The 23,028-nt window shown below is 35.7% G+C and overlaps 1 protein-coding gene across 1 annotated transcript in view; it reads right to left on the bottom strand.

The window, feature by feature from the left end:
* Positions 1–3,268: 3,268 nt before the first annotated feature.
* LOC127870039 (calcium uniporter protein, mitochondrial-like) overlaps positions 3,269–23,028 on the bottom strand; it is a 44,007-nt gene continuing 24,247 nt past the window's right edge. The window contains exons 3-6 of the mRNA XM_052412700.1: positions 19,027–19,197; positions 6,248–6,352; positions 3,625–3,788; positions 3,269–3,310 (exon numbers count right to left, since the gene is read on the bottom strand). Coding sequence (XP_052268660.1) covers positions 3,269–3,310; positions 3,625–3,788; positions 6,248–6,352; positions 19,027–19,197 — 482 coding nt within the window. The remainder of the gene's footprint in view (positions 3,311–3,624; positions 3,789–6,247; positions 6,353–19,026; positions 19,198–23,028) is intronic.

The following is a 23,028-nucleotide window of genomic DNA, read 5'->3' on the forward strand; positions in this document are numbered from 1 at the left end:
GGAAAAATAACAAGCACCCTGGCATCGTGTTTTTTTAACGTACCAAAGCCATTTTCTAACTCAGCTGAGATATCATTAAAAAAATCTGAGCATTGTTGTTCATGAAGATTGGAAAAAAATTGACCTCTAGTTCACAAGGTTTACTAAAGTCATATAAGGAAAACAGCCCAGCACTCTGGTCTTTTTCATATAACAGAATCATCTCAAAACTAATGAGATATTATAAGAACAACTCTTTAAAGCTTGGAAATAAAGAGTAACTTCTAAGTTCTAGAGTGTTCTTTAAGTTGACTTAGTAACCTAGTTTTGAACCCAAAGAGACACAACTTTGAACTCAGCTGAGATATCATTGGATGATAAATGTGCCTTTACTTGAGTGTTCACACGGTTAATGTTGTCAACAGGCAACAAATGACAGACAAAACGTGATCAAAAAGCTCACCATAAGAATGTTATGCTCAGGTGTGCAAAAATAAGAAAACAACAAGAACAACATATACAAAACAGTGGACAGCAGATTCACTACATGTAGCACTAGAAGACCCGCCTAGAGTTCTCGTATGGGAAGATGGACCTGGAGTGGGTCCCGTAGACGCCGCAGATCTGACTCACATTGCTCAATCAGCTCTGTCAAGCGGTTGTATTCATTGATGTTGAAACCCTCTTTGATGGCGGTTTGTGGAACTTGTTGACGAATTCCCTATCCCAGGCATCCACATAGTTGTACTCCTGAAATGGAAGGGGATTTAATACAACATTCTGTAGAAATTGACTTAATTATAAAATCAGTGGCAAAGGATCTACTTTATATCAAGCCTTCTGGAAAGGACTCAGACATTTTGTAGTGATATTCTGCAGTAAAAGACCCATATTATATGTAATGAAGGGCTTACACAAAGATACTTTAGCCAAGGATGGAGATTCTGTAGCACAAGATCCACATAATATGTAGAACAAGACTCACAGATTCTGTAGCAAAGAATTCAAATTCTGTTGTCAAAGAACCCATATTATATGTAGGATAGGACTCGGAGATTCTGTAGCAATATTAACAGTTGAGCTCCGTGGTCAAGAACATACATTGTCATTATCTGTATGAAAGACTCTGAGATTCTGTAGCAATTGATGCAGATTTTGTTGTCAATAACGCCATATTATCTTTAGAAAGGACTCAAGAGATTCTGTAGCAAGGGCTCGAAGATGTTTTAGCAAATGTTACCCAAATGTTGAAGTCAAGACTCACATATTTTGCAGCAGAATTAAATCAGAAAATCTGGAGCAAAGGACTAACATTCTGTAGCAAAGGACTCACAGATTCTGTAGCACAGGACTCACAGATTCTGTAGCAAAGGACTCACAGATTCTGTAGCAAGGACTCACAGATTCTTGTAGCAAAGGACTCACAGATTCTGTAGCAAAGGACTCACAGATTCTGTAGCAAAGGACTCACAGATTCTGTAGCAAAGACTCACAGATTCTGTAGCAAAGGACTCACAGATTCTGTAGCAAAGGACTCACACTAAAGATCTGTAGCAAAGGACTCACAGATTCTGTAGCAAAGGACTCACAGATTCTGTAGCAAAGGACTCACAGATTCTGTAGCAAAGGACTCACAGATTCTGTAGCAAAGGACTTACAGATTCTGTAGCAAAGGACTTACAGATTCTGTAGCAAATATCTCACAGATATTCTAGAACATGACTCACATATTCAGTAGGAAAGGACTTGCAGAATCTGTACCAAAAGATTCAATAGAAAAAGGAGTCACATATTCTGTATAAACAGTCACCAGATTCTGTAGCAAAAGACTCAAAGATTCAGTAGAAAACACAGATTCAGTACCAAATAATTAATAGAACCTGTAGCGAAGGATTCAAAAGAAATTGACTAACAAATGTTGGAGTAAAGGACTCAAAAATGATGTAATACGTGAGATTTATTGTATCAAAGGGCTGACAGATACTATAGACTACAGCAAAAAGCTTATTAGCAGATCTGCAGCAAAGTACTTACAAAAACAAATTCAGTATCTATGGTTTGCTTATTTTCTCTGTTAGTGTTTTTTGCAGTTTGAACAGTATTGCAGTCACATTGAGGGTAGTCACTAAACCAACTCATTTTTTTCCTTGGTTAGCTGGTTACTATAGGAATAGACTAATAGATTCTGTAGCAAAGGAGTCTCCAATTCTGTTGCAAACACTCATAATTCTGTCCTAAATGACTCACATAATATGTAGCAAAGAACTCACATATTATGTAGCAGAGGAGTCAAACAATTGTGTAGAAAAAGGACAAATTCTGTAGCAAAGGACATAAAAGTATATCTAGTAAGGACTCCCTTAAATTTTCTAGTAAGGGAATCACTGATTCCTTCTCAAATAATTTTGACCTTGTGCAGTTACAGATACATCTGAGAATTAGCAAATACTTTCTATGACTTTTCAAGTACACAAACATTTAGATTCAAAACAGTTTGAAAAAAATGTTGAAAAACAGTACAAAGGAGAAATGTAATTTTTTTCATTACCTGTGCACAAACTGTGAAGTATGCATACATCCCCATGACTGCTGCATAAGTTGCGAAATATGTGACTGGCTCCATCACATCCCAGGAATATTCAAACCATGTAGACGAGCAAGAACCCAAACTGGAACCCCATCAAGGTTGAGCCTATGTACATCAGCTGCCTGTTTCTAGACTGTATTCTTTTCTCCATGTCAGTCTTTTCTACAATGGTTGATTTAATATGAAGAGCACTAGTCCAAGTATCCAGCATTTAATCATAGGTATAACAAAGTAAACATCTTTATATGTAAAGGTGTCTCTTTAAGTCAAAACTGTTTTCCGATTAATCATTGTGGTTATATTTAATTTATAGGCTAAAAAATACACATTAACATGCATTTCTTTTTGCTATGAAATTTTTGACAGAGAGTCTTAATTGAAAATAAATTCCTTACTAAGAGGAACATATTTCAACAGTCTAGAGTTTAACTTTAATTTACAACACTGGTGTTCAATAAATGGAACAATTTCAGTTGTCCTCAGATTTATAAACAATTATATAACAAAAGTGACCTTAAAGTCATAACCTGGTCATACAGTCAAATAACAAAGCCTTATAGCCTTTTAACGAAATATTTATATTATTGCAATCAAGAATTTTTATGGTATTTGTAGCCTGATAAATTGTCAACATACCATATTGTATGGTTGTATCTGAAGGCAATTTCCATATGTTCAATACATTGTCATTGGTAAAGTTGATTAATCTTTTTGAGATTGAGAACTTGTACAGCTTCCACTCATCTATGGTTAATATACCACATTGTAAAGCTCAAGTGGAGATTATTTTTGAGATTGAGAACTTGTATAGCTTAGACTCATCTATGGTCAACATACCACAATGTAACACTTGATATGCTGGCAATACTCATAGCTAGCATTCTCATTGATCAAATTGAGATTTTTTTAATACTAAAAACTTGTATAGCCTCAGGGCATGGAAAGTGATAAACACATCAATTTGAAATGCAATATGTGCAGGTGGTTCTCGTATGTAACACATATTTTATAGGCCAAAATTGAGATTATTATTCAGATTGAAAACTTGATGCACATACCGTGAGATAGGGCTGTATCTGCAGGCGGTATTCCTCTATTTGCTGTATAAGGTCCCTCTCCCGTTTCAGCTGGTATTCTTCTACATTCAGCTGAGAGTACAGCTTGGCAGTGAGACTCTTCACCTCTGTCAGACGCTCGAAAGTCTCACTGGGGAGGGTCACCTCTGTAAAGGATGAGTTTCATGTGTAAACTTATGTCTAGCTAGAGAGGCTCACCTCTGAATTGGATGAGTTACGTGTGCAAACTTGTGTCTAGCTAGAGAGGCTCACCTTTGAACAGGATGAGTTACTTGTGCCAATTTATGTCTAGCTAGAGAGACTCACCTCTGAATAGGATGAGCTACTTTTGCAAACTTATGTCTAGCTAGAGAGGCTTGTCTCTGAATAGGATGAGTTACATGTGAAAACTTATGTCTAGCTAAAGTGGGTCACCTCTGAATAGAATGAGTAACAGGAGGAAATTTATTTCTATCAAGAGATGCTCACCTATGAAAAGGATGAGTTACATGTGCAAACTTATGTCTAGCTAAAGTGGGTCACCTATGAATAGGATGAGTTACACGTGAAAACTTATCTCTTGCTAGAGTGGGTCACCTCTGCATTGAATGAGCAACATGTGCAAACTTATGTCTAGCTAGAGTGGGTCACCTCTGAATTGGATGAGTTACATGTGAAAACTTATGTCTAGCTAGAGTGGGTGACCTCTGCATTGAATGAGTAACATGTGCAAACTTATGTCTAGCTAAAGTGGGTCACCTCTGAATTGGATGAGTTACATGTGAAAACTTATGTCTAGCTAGAGGAAGTCACCTCTGAATAGGATGAGTAACATGTGGAAACTTATGTCTAGCTAGAACAAGATGTGTTTGTGAAACACAATGTCCCCCTATATGATGTTTGACATTGTAGGATGACCTTGACCTTGTGAAGGATGACCTTGACCTTTCACCACTCAAAATGTGCAGCTCCATGAGATACACATGCATGCCAAATATCAAGTTGCTATCTTCAATATTGCAAAAGTATTAGTAAAATAAGCGATTTGGGCCACATATATTTGACCTCTGACCTTGAAGGATGACCTTGACCTTTCACCACTCAAAATGAGCAGCTCCATGAGATGCACATGCATGCCAAATATCAAGTTGCTATCTTCAATATTGCAAAAGTATTCATAAAATGAGCGATTTTGGCCACATATAATTGACCTCTGACCTTGAAGGATGACCTTGACCTTTCACCACTCAAGATGTGCAGCTCCATGAGATACACATGCATGCCAAATATCAAGTTGCTATCTTCAATATTGCAAAAGTATTCATAAAATGAGCGATTTTGGCCACATATATTTGACCTCTGACCTTGAAGGATGACCTTGACCTTGACCTTTCACCACTCAAAATGTGCAGCTTCATGAGATACACATGCATGCCAAATATGAAGTTGCTATCTTCAATATAGCAAAAGTTATTGCAAAATGTTAAAGTTGGCGCAAACAGACAGACCAACAGACAGACCAACAGACAGGGCAAAAACAATATGTCCCCCACTACTATAGTGGGGGACATAAAAAGTCACCTCTGAATAGGATCAGTAACATGAGGAAACTTATGTCTAGCTAGAGGAAGTCACCTCTGAATAGGATCAGTAACATGAGGAAACTTATGTCTAGCTAGAGGAAGTCACCTCTGAATAGGAAGAGTAACATGAGGAAACTTATGTCTAGCTAGGAAGTCACCTCTGAATAGGATCAGTAACATGAGGAAACTTATGTCTAGCTAGAGGAAGTCACCTCTGAATAGGATGAGTAACATTAGGAAACTTACGTCTAGCTAGAGAAAGTCGCCTCTGAATATGGCAACAAATGTATGTCTAGCTAGAGAGGCTCAACTCTGAATAGGATGAATTACATGTGCAAACTTATGTCTAACCGAGAGGGTCATCTATGAACAGGATGAGTTACAAGTGCAAACTTGTGTCTTGTTATGAACCTTATTGAAAGTATGAGGTTAAGACTTTAATTTTGGAATACAAACTGAGTATTTCAACAAATATGAAAAAGAAAACACTTACACGCTTTAAATTAACTTTTTGGAAATCAGAATGATGATTTAAGACATTTTGCCAAGGACAGACGCTATTATTGTGCTTACATGTCATGAATCTTGGGTGAAAGTCGCATAACAGACTTAAATTTGTGAATTAGGTTTGAAAAACATGTCAGACTCAAATGAATGAATCTTGAAGCAAAAATATTGTTTCAGACATATTTCATTTCTGGTAAAAACCCTAGTTTCAAATCCATTTTATGAATTTGAGGTTCGAACTTTATGTGAGGGCTAGTTAACAAATGTAAACCTGTTGTTGGCCCAAATTTCATGATTAAGAGTTTTAAACAATCGGTTGGCCCCTATATCAAGATATTCAGGGGAAACCTGTGGTTGGCTCCGTTTTTATATCTGAGGTGAAAACAATGGTTTGGCCCCTATATTAAGAATCAGTGTAAGCCTGAGGTTGACTTCTATTTTATATAAGAGTGGTAAATCATGGTTTAGCCCCTGTATCAATAATTGGATGTGCAAGTCTTGTGTTGGCACTTATTTCATACATTAGAGTTTCGTACCTGGTTCTGGTGGTGAGATGTTGAATGTATCCTCATTGATTGTCAGGGTGAATGGCGACCTCAGCAGTATATCTATGGTGGTGGAACCAGCTACCTTCACCTCATCTGGAAACAAAACATAACAAATTATGGAAATCAGTGATACAGTGAAACAACAAAAAACACAGTACAGAAATCAGTGCTACAGATAAGCCCTTGTATCAGGGGTTAATGTACATATACGTTGAAACATTGTGGTGAAAAAGTATACTTTGCATACATATACTTTTTCTAGAACTTCTGGAGGATAATGATGGCTTGATGAGAAAGATACAGTATAGCATTATAATAATTATTTAGACAAAATATTGACATGCAAATATCATTGAAATATGTAATAAGATGTCTAAACATTTAACTGCTCCTAACAACTGCACATCAAGATATGCAGACCTCTCAAAACCTCTACCTTTCTCAATCTTGCATTATATGCATAATTCAGAATTTTGTGATATGATATGTCAGCATTTTTGACATATTATTTGATTACATGTTTTATTCAATTTTCTCTGTATACCTACCAAATTTCTGTGCGCAATTTAGGAAACCATGACAATAATGATAAACAATTTTCTTCAATTACTAATTACACCAGATCACACCAGCTTGTCAGACAAACCCTGGAGAGGAATGTTAGACAAACAAGAGATAGGCAGCCATGCATTTAATAGAATCCAACTGAAAATCTGGAATAAACCTGTCAAATACACAGAAGAAGCAGCATGTGAGAAGTTTATAATATAAGTATTCGTTCGTTTGTTAGTTACGCAATCTACACAAACAGTTATTCAATCCTTGGTAATTAGTGATTTATTGAAATGTGTTATGTTCAGAACTGTTTACCTAATATCTGGGCATTGGTTCTTGAATACTGCATATGGTACATTACATATGGGAAAAATCCACGCATGGCATTAGAAAAATATAGTTACGGCTTAAGTAAAACAAGCAAATTTGTTGAATTGATATCCCCGGCCATTACACTTCTGGACACAAAAGTTTTCTGGACGGATGGACAACGCCAACGTGCATCATCCTCTTATCCATATATACATGTATATGTATACTCATATCAAGTTTCAATGAAATCCGTCAAAGCACTTCCAAGATATGGCTCCGGACACACAAAAAAGCATTTTTTCAAGATACAAAGGGCCATAACCCCGTTATTATCCGATGAAGTACAATGCCATTTGGCATGCATCATCCTCTTATTAATATATATACTCATACCAACTTTCAATGAAATCAGCCAAAGCACTTCCAAGATATGGCTCCAGACACAAAAGTGCCGGCCGGACGGACAGAAGGACGGACGGACAACGCCAAAACAAAATCCCTCCGCCTATGGCGAGGGACAAAAAGGTTTTTAGTGACCCTAAATGCAAACAAGAGGGCCTGAAAGGTCCAAAGTCGCTCACCTGAGATTACAAGATATTATTGGGACAAATCTCCTGACCAAGTTTCATGAAGATCGGAAAATTAATGTGGCCTCTAGAGTGTTAACAAGGTTTTACTATAGCCATATAAGGAAAAATGTCCCACCCCCTGGTGGCCATGTTTTTCAACCAACCAGCATCATTTTCAAACTCATCCAAGATATTATTTGGATGAATCTTCTAACCAAGTTTCATAAAGATCCGACAATAAATGTGGCCTCCAGAGAGTTTACAAGATTTTACTATAGCCATATAAAGCCATAAGGAAAAATGCCCCGCCCCTTGGCATCCATGTTTTTCAAGCAAACGATACCATTTTCAAACTCATCCAAGATACTATTGAAACCAATCTTCTGACCAAATTTCATGAAGATTAGACAATAAATGTGGCCTCTAGAGTTTGAACAAGGCTTTACTAGAGACATATAAGGAAAAATGCCCCACCCCCTGGTGGCCATGTTTTTCAACCAACGGGCATCATTTTCGAACTCGTCCAAGATATTATTGGGATGAATCTTCTGACCAAGTTTCATGAAGATCGGACAATAAATATGGCCTCTAGAGAGTTAACAAGATTTTACAATAGCCATATATAGCCATATAAGGAAAAATTCTCCGCCCCTTGGCAGCCATGTTTTTCAAGCAAACGTTACCATATTCAAATTCATCCAAGAAATCATTAAGACCAATCTTCTGACCAAATTTCATGAAGATTGGACAATAAATGTGGCCTCTAGAGTGTAAACAAGGTTTTACTATAGCCATATAAGGAAAAATGCCCCGCCCCCTGGCAGCCATGTTTTTCAACCAACCAGCATCATTTTCGAACTCTTCCAAGATATTATTGGGCTGAATCTTCTGACCAAGTTTCATGAAGATCGGACAATAAATGTTGCCTCTAGAGAGTTAGCAAGATTTTACTATAGCCATTTATAGCCATATAAGGAAAAATGCCCCGCCCCTTGGCAGCCATGTTTTTCAAGCAAACGTTACCATTTTCTAACTCATCCAAGATATCATTGAGACCAATCTTCTGACCAAATTTCATGAAGATCGGAAAATAAATTTGGCCTCTAGAGTGTTAACAAGGTTTTACTATAGCCATATAAGGAAAAATGCCCCGCCCCATGGCGGCCATGTTTTTCAACCAACTGGCATCACTTTGGGACTCGTCCAAGATATCATTGGGATAAATCTTCTGACCAAGTTTCATGAAGATCGAACAATAAATGTGGCCTCTAGAGTTTACAAGATTTTACTATAGCCATATATAGCCATATAAGGAAAAATGCCCCGCCCCCTGGCAGCCATGTTTTTCTAGCAAACGTTACCATTTTCAAACTCATCCAAGATATCATTGAGACTAATCTCCTGACCAAATTTCATGAAGATTGGACAATGAATGTGGCGTCTAGAGAGTGAACAAGATTTTACTATAGCCATATATAGCCATATAAGAAAAAATGCCCAGCCCCTTGGCAGCCATGTTTTTCAAGCAAACTCAAGCAAACGTTACCATTTTCGAACTCATCAAGGATATCATTGAGACCAATCTTCTGACCAAATTTCATGAAGATTGGACAATAAATGTGGCCTCTAGAGAGTGAACAAGGCAAATGTTGACGTCGCACAACGCACAACGGACAAAAGGCGATCACAAAAGCTCACCATGAGCACGTTGTGCTCAGGTGAGCTAAAAAGAAATAAATTGGAAGGTTATTAGACTGCTATGTTATTAGTAAATGCATGAGTAACACAAATACATGTATATGTTATTGAACTAGCAACTCCTGTTATATATGAAACTTTCAAAATGTGTTCACTTTATTTTTTGTGTTATTTGCATATTTGATGCATATTGTATTTTAAATTGATTGTGTAATAAAACTAAACTCTTGGGGAAAAATCAAATGGTGTAAATCATGTCAATTGTTAATAAACAAGCAAATTTTACATGAAAAGTTTTTTATGTGGTTTGAACATTGCAATCATGGGTGAACTGCAGTTTCTTTTAAAGATGAAACCTTTTTGCTAGGAATCACTAACCTATGTATTAAACATAAAGATGTATGACAGAAAAGCACAAAAAAAGGAAGAATTTCCACTTTTAGTGAGTACTTCAGTGCATGTAATTTATGTACCGGTATACATAAATAAATAAAATCATTGAAACAGGAAAAAATGATTTAAACCAACTCAGATACAATCTGTGAACCCCCCCCCCCCCCCCCAAAGAGTTCACATAGCATCATTTATGTGCACTGATCCCACCAATTGTGTCATTCACTGCACAGAAACAAATAATATGCTGTGCCACAGAACAGCAAAACATAGATTCCCTAACAAAATTGTCATTATTGAAGGCTTTACTTTTAAGTATGTTTGTGCTTATCACAGAGGAAACAATTTAAGAGGATGTTCTCTGCTAAGCTGACCATGAATGTTCAGGGTTGGAGTACATTCCTACAGAATATGTGTATTTCTCGCATGAAAATGATACCCAAAACATATTTTTATGCTCATCATTTCATGCAGCATAAGATTTAATTTGTCCAAGTGACATATTGATGACTTATGTTTGACAAACTGTACAAGACATGTATTGTATGATGTTACAGCTGTGTACCCCGAATAATAAAGCTTTTATGAGTTTTTATGTTTAACCCTTCCCGCTCAGAAGCGCATTTTCAGCTGTTTGCAGTCCCTCAGAAAATCAAATTAAAGTAAATACTTTTCTTAATAGATTCAAATTTTAAAGGATTAATTTCCAACCCTAAGATACTGATAAACAGCAAACAGCATAAAACCTAACCCCCTGTTTACACATAGACGCAGCTTCTACTACGATCAAATCGTGGCCGAAAATGTGGCCGATCGTGACAAATCGCAGGAGAAACGTACTGGAGTCTTTATAAGCGCAGTATGATCGCGTTAGAGTCTTCATGATCGGAAAGCTCTATGCTCTCGACACCCTTATTTTGAACATGCTCAAAACAAATGTAGCGGGATCGTGGCCAACAATACTTGGTGTATATATATATAGGGGCGTCGTAGTACAGTCGAAATGAAGACCATAATTTTCCAAATTGCTCGATTTATACTCCGATCGGCCCCGATTAAACCGTTTTCAAATCGTGGCTTCAGATCGGGATGATCTTTGTAAAGTCACAGCCCTGTGAGAACTGGGGGTTAACAACCCGAGAGTTACATGCAGGCAGTTCTGGTTTTATGCTGAGTTGCATGTATCTATTTTCACTTTGCCTCCCGGTGGAAAAGAGTTAACAGTTCATTTTTTTTTTTAAACTGTCATTTGTTCTGGATACGTACCAAAAGTCTTACTTCACCTATATTTTGTGACAATTGTTTGAATAGGTCAAGAATCCATGAGGAAAACCATAAGAATGTCATACCTCCTTCCATTTTCTTCACCTAAGCCTTGTTTGCTGTTAGGCATTAAAATAAACATTAGGATCCCAAGTAGATTTTTCATTTTTTAACAGTACAAAATTTGACATGAAAAGCAAAAAAACATCAACATTTTGACAAAACTACCATAATTACTCTAAGTTTTCGAACACATTAAGTTTTTGGACACCCTCTTAATTATTTTTTGTGACTCTTTATTTTCGGACATAATTAATGTCTCTTAATTTTCAGAAAGTATATTTTGTCGCCCTATTTTACAAACTTAGGCCCTGTTTTCGTTTATCTTGTGACACTTCGATCATGGATTTTATAACCAGATTAAGGTCATAAAACCTGGCAGATGCATGCCTGGGGAAAATTGACCATTACATTCGCGCAATTTGGTAAATAACCGTGTATACCAGTATAAAATAATGGATTCACCAACAGCATTTGAAACAGTGTTTTTCAATGAAGGAAGCAGAATGTTTTCTGTTCTATATCATTTCAGACAAGAGTTAGCTAAGCTGTGAAGTTGTATTAATTTATTTTTAAGCAGAAAAAAGAAGAGTTTATCACAAGCAAATTATTGTGCATTTATTAATTGCATTTATTTCAATATAAGTATAATTTTTGGACACCTTAATATTTATCTCTTAATTTTTGGAAAACTGTAATTTTTTTATATTTTTCGTATCTAAATTTTCCGACACCAACAAAAATAATTAATTAAATTGTCCGAAAACTTGGAGTAATTTTGGTAATTCCAATCTATGTCTTTAAAACATTCATAACCATGGCAATTTCTTCCACACATCCTGGTGATTTAATAAAATAGGAATACCAGGCTCCACCCATAATTGATTCCTGATTGATGGTGTTAGTACTCTACATGGAGCCAAAATCTGCTCTCTTCCACAGAATTTTACTTTCAATACAGATCATTCAATAAGATATTCATGTAAGAGTGAGATATCCTCTGCAATCATACATATTACCAGCTGCTACCATAAATAGACACAAATCACTTTAATGATGACAAAGAACTGACAGAATATAATAATAACTTCTATATATCAAAGGTTAAAATAAACCCATAAGAATACTGAAGCCATTAAAATCTGAACATCCCCTAAATGAGATCTACCTACTAATTTTAATTTGAAACTGGTTTCAAGATAAGCTTCAGACAAAATTTAATTACAACAAGAGATGTGTTTTTCAGAAACACAATGCCCCCTACTGCGCCGCTTTGAAGCCATATATTTGACCTTTAACCTTGAAGGATGACCTTGACCTTTCACTACTCAAAATGTGCAGCTCCACGAGATACACATGCATGCCAAATATCAAGTTGCTATCTTCAATATTGCAAAAGTTATTGCAAAAGTTTAGCCAAGATTAAAGTTTGTGACAGCACATACAATGACAGACAGACAGGCCAAAAACAATATATCCCCGATCATTCGATCCGGGGGCATAACAATGAATAAAATGCAATAGTTCATAGGAATTGACTAATTATTGCACTCTTTCTTTATTTTGTGCTGATAAACCTTTGCAGAAAGTATGTTACTGTTCATATGAAAACTGGTTGAATTATAGAATGTAGAACAAAATACTGACAGAGTAGATGGACTGTTTGGAAACAATATGCATCCTTTAGGAGGCTCAAAAATATGCATTTGATGTTGAAACATTATGTTACAAAATGTGAATTTCAAAACAGATCTATGGCACCTACAGCAAAAGACATTAACCTATCCATTCTTCCCTACATCAACCTTGATTAACACCAAAACAGGAATAAAGACAGCAATTCAGCAACAGACTGGGTTATGACAGTTTTAAGGGCTATTTCAGAAACAAAGCTAAGGGATTAAGCAAGACGCTTTCAAGACACCATCTAGATCTGAATTGATTAAATAAGCATGGCTGGCAGTATTCAGATTATGAATGTATGTGAACAATAAATACCACATTTTTCTCCTACTTAAGGTATTTAAAAACTAAATATCAATATTAAATTTATGAACATTTTATATACCCATCTGCCACAAAAACCTAACAAACACAGTTACTAATTTGAGTTAAGAGAGCCTCATTGCATTAGTATATGGGAATGTCGAATCAAAGGGAAGTGTTATTTTGTATACTAGACACACATGTTTTTTGTTCAGCAAGAGCTCATTTAAACCACATTTAAATTGTATTCATTTCTTATATAAAATAGGCATCATGCAAATATAAATGCATTATATATGGTATTGTATAGTACCAAAAAACATCACAGTTTCATTCAGCAATCCTGATACCACATGGCCTAACAGATGGATGTTTTGATGACACAGTTTTATGATCAATACATAGAATACTTAACAGAGCCCATGACGCCTAACTCATCTGACAAGCTGACAGTAATAAAAACACCATTATGAAATTAACATGTCATTGATTTTGAAACAGCTTTTGTTATGTGGCCTCTAGAGTGTTAACAAGCTTTTACTATAGCCATACATGTATATAGCCATATAAGGAAAAATGCCCCGCCCCTTGGCAGCCATGTTTTTCAAGCAAACGTAACCATTTTCGAACTCATCCAAGATATCATTGAGACCAATCTTCTTAACATATTTCATGAAGATTGGACAATAAATGTGGCCTCTAGAGTGTTCACAAGGTTTTACTATAGCCATATATAGCCATATTACGAAAAATGCCCCGTCCCTTGGCAGCCATGTTTTTCAAGCAAACGTAACCATTTTCGAACTCATCCCAGATATCACACAGACCAATCTTCTGACCAAATTTCATGAAGATTGGACAATAAATGTGGCCTCTAGAGTGTTAACAAGGTTTTACTAAAGCCATATAAGGAAAACTGCCCCTCCCCCTGGCAGCCATGTTTTTTCACTGATCTGGACCATTTTCGAAATCGTCCGAGATATCAATGAAACCAATGTTTTGACCAAGTTTCATGATTATTTGGCAAAAATTGTGACTCCTTTAGTGTTCACAAGTTTTCTCTATAGCCATATAAGGAATACTGCCCCGCCCCCTGGCGGCCATGTTTTTCAACGGACCAGAACCATTTTTGAACTCAATCAACATATCATTAAGACAAACATTTTGACAAAATAACATGTAGATTGGGCATCAAATGTGACTTCTACAGTGTTCACAAGGTTTTTCTTATTTTTGACCTTTGACCTAGTTTTTGACCCAGCATGACCCAGTTTCGAACTCAGTCGCGGTATCAATGGGACAAATGTTCTGACCAAATTTCATAAAGATCAGACAATAAATGTGGCCTCTAGAGTGTTCACAAGGCAAAATGTTGGCGACGCACGACGGAAAAAAAGGTGATAACATAAGCTCACCATGAGTACGTTGTGCCAAGGTGAGCTAAAATTAGAACAATTATATACCATTATGAGAATTATTCATTCCTTGGAAAAATCAAATTCTCACAGATTAACACAAGACTGGTTGGGTGTTCCACCCTGCCCCCTTTCAGCAGCACACTGTAACATGTAAACTTTCTCTTTCCAGCAACCTTTACAGTTATCAAAATTAAGAAAGGCAAGTACATGTAGGATTGCTAATTATAAGTATTTCTGCAGCTTTTGTTGTTTTCAGTAGGCTTTTAACAGAAATATAATTAACACTGAAGACTGGAATAGATTATCCTTAACATTGGCTCCCCACACCAAACTAAGTTCAAACCTCTTTATATTTCCTAAGTTAATGAAGGCAAAACCCAAGAAATAATCATATTGGACCAAATGAAGCTTTGCAGAACTTCAAAAAGGTACAGACATTTTCTGAAATATAGCTCATGATGATTGAATGCAAAAACTCTATGCTGATACCCAGTTACCTTGCTGAATAATAACTGCAAGGTTTCCACAAACTGATTGGTGACTGTTGAATAATGTCTAGTCTTCTATGATTTGTATTTCATGCCTTGAGTTTTTAATGCAATTCTGTCCATATATTTCATGCCTAGCTTTTTAATGCAGTTCTTTAAAGCTCTGGTTTTTCACATGTATCTCAGACAATAACAAGCAAATTCGTTGAATTGATATCCCCCGCCAATATGCTTCTGGACATAAAAGTGTTATATTTGACACTCAGCTAGATAATGGAGAACAATTGTGGACAGTTATTACAGAATCCCTTGATGCATAGTAAAGGAATTACTAAATAATGAATAATTCATCAAATTTGTGACCTTTGACCTCAATGTGTGACCTTGACCTTAGCCCCTAGGACTATGGGTGTTGAATGTGAAGCACCCCCAGATGATTGAGAACAACTATTGCAAGTATCATGGCGCTGTCTCATGTGTTAATGGAGATAAAGCTCTAAGCTTATATTTAAAAGCATTTTCTCAAGATACAAAGGGCCATAACTCCATTATTAACAGATGGTGTCCAATGCCATTTGGCATGCATCATCGTCTTATCCATATAAATACTCATACCAAGTTTTAATGAAATCCGCTGAAGCACTTCCAAGATATGGCTCCGGACACAAAAAAGCATTTTTTCAAGATACAAAGGGCCCTAACTCGGTTAATAAAAGTTGGTGTACAATGCCATTTGGCATGCATTATCCTCTTATCCATATATATACTCATACCAAGTTTCAATGAAATCCACCAAAGCACTTCCAAGATATGGCTCCGGACACAAAAGTGCCGGCCGGACGGACGGAAAGACGGACGGACAGACAACACCAAAACATTATCCCTCCGCCTATGGAGGGGAATAATTAAAAAGACTATCCCACTGAATGACTAGATATGCATTATGTACACTTTTATGTATGATAAGTAACATAATTACTCAGAAAAAAAACAATGAGAACAACTCTAGATTTAATTGGAAAATAATTTAACAAGAGGTGCCTAGGGCACCTATGATACTCACTTGTATTCATTTTATTCAATGTCTCATCGAGACAAAAGTTGTTTCACTTTATTTATATCTTACCATGTTTTATATTGTTCAGACAGAAAATGCTAGGGTTCTTACAGTTTTTCATTTACATGTACTACATCCAAGATTTTGACCACAATATCGAACTTGTTAGAATATCAGATAAAATACAAAAATTGAACAGACAAAATTTGAATATCAGATAAAATACAAAAATTGAACAGACAAAATTTGCTCAATCTATGGATGGACAACTTTGTAAGTCAACATTGCACCATAATCATCATCACTCAAATGGACTTGTGACAGTGTTGCTTTAACTTTAGTCTGCTTTAATAGAAAAAGAAAACAACAGCAATGCAAGTAAATAACTTCCAACAGAACCCAACATCCTTTTACTTACTGTTTTTATAAACTGCAATTTCTAAATATCTTTGTGAAAGGCCACATAAACAATCAAAAGAACTGACAGTACTGATGTGACGATGCTTTTGAAGAGGATGAATATAAAAGCATCAATTTAAGTTTAACATCAGCAAAATTGTGTATGTGGGTACGAAAATTTTGGGTACAAAACAAAAATGGGTACGAAAATTGTGGGTTTAAAAATTATGCCAAAATAAATTGGGTAAACAAAAATTTGGGTATGAAAAAAAATTTGTGTAGGAAAAAAAATTCTGTTGGAAAAAAATTTGGGTACGAAAACAAAATTGGGTACGAACAATTTTGGGTAAGAATTTTTTTTTGGTGGTACGGGGAAGTAGTACCCGTGGGGAACTTGACCCATTCAGTGAAACTGGGAGGCGGGTTACATTCTCGATCAAATATAACAAGAAATATATTTAACAAGACTATTGCCAAGCAATAAAAGTCCCCTACCGGCTCCACCATTGTCAGAAATTCCACCATTGTCAGATTTTTTTTATTTGTTGCCATAGTAACCAGAATCTTTGACGTAGGAACAAAATTAAATGACGTACATAATGTCCATATTGCCATCTATCCACGTTGCAAGTTTCATGAAAAAATATTAAGAACTTTTAAAGTTATCGCAGGATCCAGAAAACCACCACTTGCAGCAGTATTTCTAGTCTATTTGTTGCCATGGCAACCATAATTTTAGACCTAGGAACAAAATGAAATGACGTGCATAATGTCCATATTTCCATATATCCATGTTTCAAGTTTCATGAAAAAATATTAAGAACTTTCAAAGTTATCGCAGGATCCAGAAAAAAAAACACCATTTTCAGCAGTATTTCTAGTCTATGTGTTGCCATAGCAACCAGAATTCTTGACGTAGGAACAAAATGAAATGACGTGCATAATGTCCATATTGCCATCTATCCATGTTTAAAGTGTCATGAAAAAATATGAGGAACTTTCTAAGTTATTGCAGGATCCACAAAAGTGTGACGGACAGACAGACAGACTGACAGATGGAGCGCAATACAGGAGTCCCCTCCTGTGAAACCAGTAGGGGACTAAAAAGATATTCGACGTGTATTTTCTGTACCACTTATCTTAAAAACGTTCTGCTACAGTAAAACGTTTGTGGGTTATAACATTACGTTTCAGCAGATATATTCAAAACTTGACATGATCTTTAATTACACCATGCTCTTTAATTTCACATGTATATCATACCAAACTTTATTTTTCATTGTTTTCTTTCCTAAGTTAATGATGTCATGTGTACGGACGTGATTTCAAATAATTTTTCTCTTTTGATTATTGTTTTTTCTCTTATTGAATAAGCTTGGGCATGTTTGTTTGTTAAGTACGGCAATAATTTCATGATGATTCCCGAAAGTAGGTATGAGCACATAGTCGTAAGAGTACTTGAATATGTGAGTTCGCCCATGAACACATGATAAGATTGACTTAATATCCTTGATATGACCTTATATGTGTTTAAAACAGCAAACAATATCCAACAAACAAATGAATATCAAACATACATGTAGTATGTGCACTGATGTGGCCCTGTAATTTCTGTTTGAAAAGTTTATTAAATATGCAAAATGAGAAAGCACGCATAAGAGCGAGTTTCATAGATATTATACGGCTATTATGCTGTTTATATACCATACTTGCTACAACGTTTACAAATGGCAGGTTTGAAATAATTTGTTTTCTTTACACTCATTATCGTGTTAAACGTAAATTATACACAGTAAGTTTAATTTGCAATTTATTTACAGAATCACTGCAAATGTCAAATACAAAACAGAAAATGCATAGTTGTTTCATTGATCTATAAACATATAATGGATTGAAATAACTGATTTAAAATTAACATTTTCAAATCTTTTTCCCAGAAAATGCTGTGCTATTTATAGCTGAGCTTCTTTTACCTTTATCAATGATAATCAGCGAGGCATGCAGATTAGAAAAATCGGGCTATCTCAATCGGACTGGCTCGGTCTTTTACATAGGTCGCCATTGTGAAGAATTTTTTCATGGTATGACAACTTAGACGAGCTGCTTTGCAGCATCGTCAAAAACACTAAAAATCCTACAGGAATTAACTCCACAGAAGCACTACCCACTACTTTTTGCAGAATGCAACGCAAAAAAGAACCTCCCAACTATCCTTCACTTGACCACTTTCATTTACACAATTCCTCTTAAATCTACACCAAACATACAATTAATATGAACATAGCAGCACTTTTGCTGACCCATGAAACAAAACTCCAAATAGAGCTGCCATTAAGCTTGACATGCAAACATTAGGGTAAAAAATAAAACACTAGCTATAGTTGCCAACCCAAAACGGGACTTTCACAAAGAAGAGATTTCCTTTTGAAGAAAAATACCATTACAGCCTAAAGTGTCACACCTGATTAGCCTGTGCAGACTTCACAGGCTAATCTAGGATGTCACTTCAAGCACAGGCTTAAAAAAACAGTTTTCCCAGCACAAGGCTCAATTTCTTTCCTAAACTTACTGGCCCTGTAGACGGCAACCCTGTCTATGCCCTTGTCTTCCTCCTTGATAAAGTTCACCAGGTCCTTCACCGTATGGGACACAGGCTTGAGAACGATTTCACATGACTCCTTACGCGAAGGCAAAGGCACTGCAAACACTGACAATCCATGACGGTACTTCACTGACACATCTGAAAAAGACAGGAAACACAAATCAGGGCTGTTTTCCATCTCTTTTGGATAGGGCCGTTTTCACTTCTTTTGGGGTAAAATAACATTTGAAAAAGTGTAATAATCTGTTCAAGCTGCTAAACCAGCAGGACTACATGCTCACCAAATCAGATGGCTGTAACTTACTGTTTCTCATTTGTTTCAGTCACTCTCCGCAAAACATTGTAATGCAAAAAAAACATGCTGTCAATGTAAATATTATTCTGCTGCATAAACAAATCTGCTGGTTTGGGTAACATATTGTAGCATTATAACAAATACATGTAGTACGAATAACTAATTATGCAGAATGGTATTTCATTTATCATATTTGCACGGAGTAAAATCCTGCCGTTTTTTAACCGCTGATAGATGATTTTAATAGGAAGAGAATTAAAATGTATGATATCATAGAGAACAAGATGTGGTACACGGTCTTCATTGAATATTAAATTCAAAAGAAAGTAAAGCAAGAGCTTTGTCACAGACAAAACTAACCTATCAGGTAAATGCTGTCAGAGAAAGAACAGGATCATTATTTAGTATCTTAAACCAAGCTTTAGTACTAGTAAGTCATGGCAGGATGAAGTTCTTAATTATTTCTGTTACCCTAGCAACAACAACTTTTGTCTGAAAAAAAAAGAATAAATACATTTTCTTTTATGGCCCTCTATTTTTATATCAAATTCCATCAACCCAGCTTACATGTAAGTACTTTTTGAGTTGTCAAAAACAACAACAACAAAAGAAACCATAATTTTCATCTGAAATAAAAAATCAAATAACAAGCATATTCCCCAGTTTCATCAAACATCCTTAACTTATTTTTTATTTATTGCAGTATCAAGATTCAGACAGACAGACTGATGAACAAAGGGTAAACCTATAGTTTCCTCCTATAACACCATTGGGGGTTTAATAAAAGGCAAGTAAATATTAAAAAGATGTATAGATCTATCACCAGAAATACACTTGTGCTTCTAAAGTGCTAGTTCTAAAACGTGCCTTTCAATAAAATACAATTAAAAAAAATAGCTTATTTGTCAATACTGGTTAATTGATACTGTTTAAACCATTATTCCAAAGCGAAAGAGCTTAACAGCAGTACAAGTATTGTGCATTAATCTGACACTTTTTCTTGAAATCATGTAACATTATATTTCTGGCATGTTTAAAACCACATCACATGGAAGTGCTTCACATATAACAAATGTGAAGCAAATTGTCAACTAATGATCGGATATATTTTCTGCACGCAAACTGCTGCCTTGGAAATATTGAATTTTTCTGTTCCATAATCTCTGAATCACATAAATCATTAAGCTAGTATTCTTTCATAAGTATAGTAACATATTCTAGAATAGTATTCCACACTGTGTGAATTCCTTTCGTTAAGGCCTAAGCCAACAGCTATATAAATTAATAAGGTGTCATTGTTCAACAGATGCATGCAAACAATACATGTAGCCCAACAAAAACAAGGTGCATTGACATCATACACTTCATTTTCAAAACGTGATAATTTTGCTATACAATACATTGATTGCACCACTCATTTTCATAGATTTTTTTTTCTCTTTTATGTGCACATAACACTGACTAACCTCTCAGGGTCTCAGGATGTATAGAACAGTAAGCATGCTGTTATACCACTGACATATCTGGACCTAAAATACAATGTACCTACTGGCTATGTAAATTATCCAACAGAGACCTGTGAATCATGATACATCTGAAACATCTTCACAGTGCAATCAAATAAATGTCCATAATTACAGCCATTTGATAGCTTGAGCGTTCCTTAATTTAGGGATGTATATCAATGAGCTTTCTGGTGCTTTGAACAGTTTGCCTATGCCAATAATGCAATACAGTCCCTATGAGACTATCAAGTGCTCATAGTTATGCCCATACCCATATATTATCCTCTTAGTATAAGAGATGAGCAGAAACATATAATATTCTGTCTCATTAAGTAAAATTCATAAACTTGCATTACAATGTTTGTTTAATGTTTGTATAATATTTGTTTCAGTACTTGAAATCTTTCAGGCACAGCCTCTGGCTAAGCCACTTTGCTTTCACTTTTGAATGGTATTGACCAAGTTGAAAGCTTTCCATTATCTAATATCGACATGTTCATAGATGGGTGACTGAATATTTTCAATAGCTACCAGATATGGACATGAGGTGTAAAAATGAAGTTAATTGATAATGAAATGGTTGATAAGAATATATCCACACACAAACTTAACATTATTAAAGTTATGGATCAAATCTTTTTTATAATTCATAATGATAAGTTTTCCTTTGAAGACTGCAATATTCTGTGAGCGCTTATTTTTATTAAACTGCTTAAGGGACCATAGATATTAATATCTATTGATTTACCCAGATGATAATTTTCAAGTATAATGATCAACCTGAGGGACTCAGAAATGGACAGAAATATTGATCAGTGATTATTTTACTGTATCATGTGAAGGTGTTTTATAAACTGTGTTCTTTATCTGGCAAATGTATACACAGTTGCTTTACAATTGCTTTTTTCAGCAAACACTTTCACATTTTATGCAGCAATTGTTTATACTGCAAAACTGTGTGTTTAATGGTGACAGCTTTATTTTGCACGACTGTTTTTACACTGACATTGAGTGCTACAAAACTGCTTGTGTCTTATATGTGCTATCCTGGGCCCATATTCACCAACCCATTCTTAGACTTAAGAATAAAGAATAGACCTGAAACCAAGAAAAATGCGTTAAGTGTTTGAATATATACAGGCCAACAATGGTGATTGTGTCATTATCAAAATGTTCTCCATGAAGAATGATATTGATAGAGGTGTTTAATGCCAAGTTTGACTAAAAATTTAAGGAATTCTTCAATACATCGATTTAAAGAATATACTTTATTCGTAGACTTAAGTCTAAGAATTGTTTAAGAATATGGGCCCTGTAATGTATAAGCAATTGGCAATGTCTTTAAACAGGCTAGCAAATGGCAATAAGTATTTCTATTTTTACATTAATTGCTGAAAGTTATATGCTTCAAAATTGCTGTGTTTTATGTTTCAGAACTTCTACATTCAAAAGTTCAGCCAAAAAGTTGTGTGTACATGCAGTTCATGACTTACCATGGTATGAAAATGCAGTTCATGACTTACCAGAGTATGAATATGCAGTTCATGACTTACCAGAGTATGAACATGAATTTCATGACTTACCAGAGTATGAAAATGCAGTTCATGACCTACCATAGTATGAACATGCAGTTCATGACCTACCATAGTATGAACATGCAGTTCATGACTTACAAGAGTATATACATGTAGTTCATGACTTACCAGAGTATGAACATGCAGTTCATGACTTACCAGAGTATGAACATGCAGTTCATAACTAACCAGAGTATGAACATGCAGTTCATGACTTACCAGAGTATGAACATGCAGTTCATGACCTACCATATTATGAACATGCAGTTCATGACTTACCAGAGTATGAACATGCAGTTCATGACTTACCAGAGTATGAACATGCCGTTCATGACTAACCAGAGTATGAACATGCAGTTCATTACTTACCAGAGTATGAAGATGCAGTTCATGACTTACCAGAGTATGAACAGGCAGTTTATGACTTAACACTACGTGACCCGTGATTTTTGCCGCAATTCTCGCATCACCGCAATCGATGCAACGTGACAAATCGCGGTGTTTCCGAGCGACAAGAAAATTTGGGTGATGTCTCGGCGACCGTTGCGCGATGTATCTCGCTGTTGCGCAATCAGCGCAAATCACCGGGTACCGC

Source organism: Dreissena polymorpha, chromosome 2, assembly GCF_020536995.1.
Source record: "Dreissena polymorpha isolate Duluth1 chromosome 2, UMN_Dpol_1.0, whole genome shotgun sequence".
In the NCBI taxonomy this organism is placed as follows: domain Eukaryota; kingdom Metazoa; phylum Mollusca; class Bivalvia; order Myida; family Dreissenidae; genus Dreissena; species Dreissena polymorpha.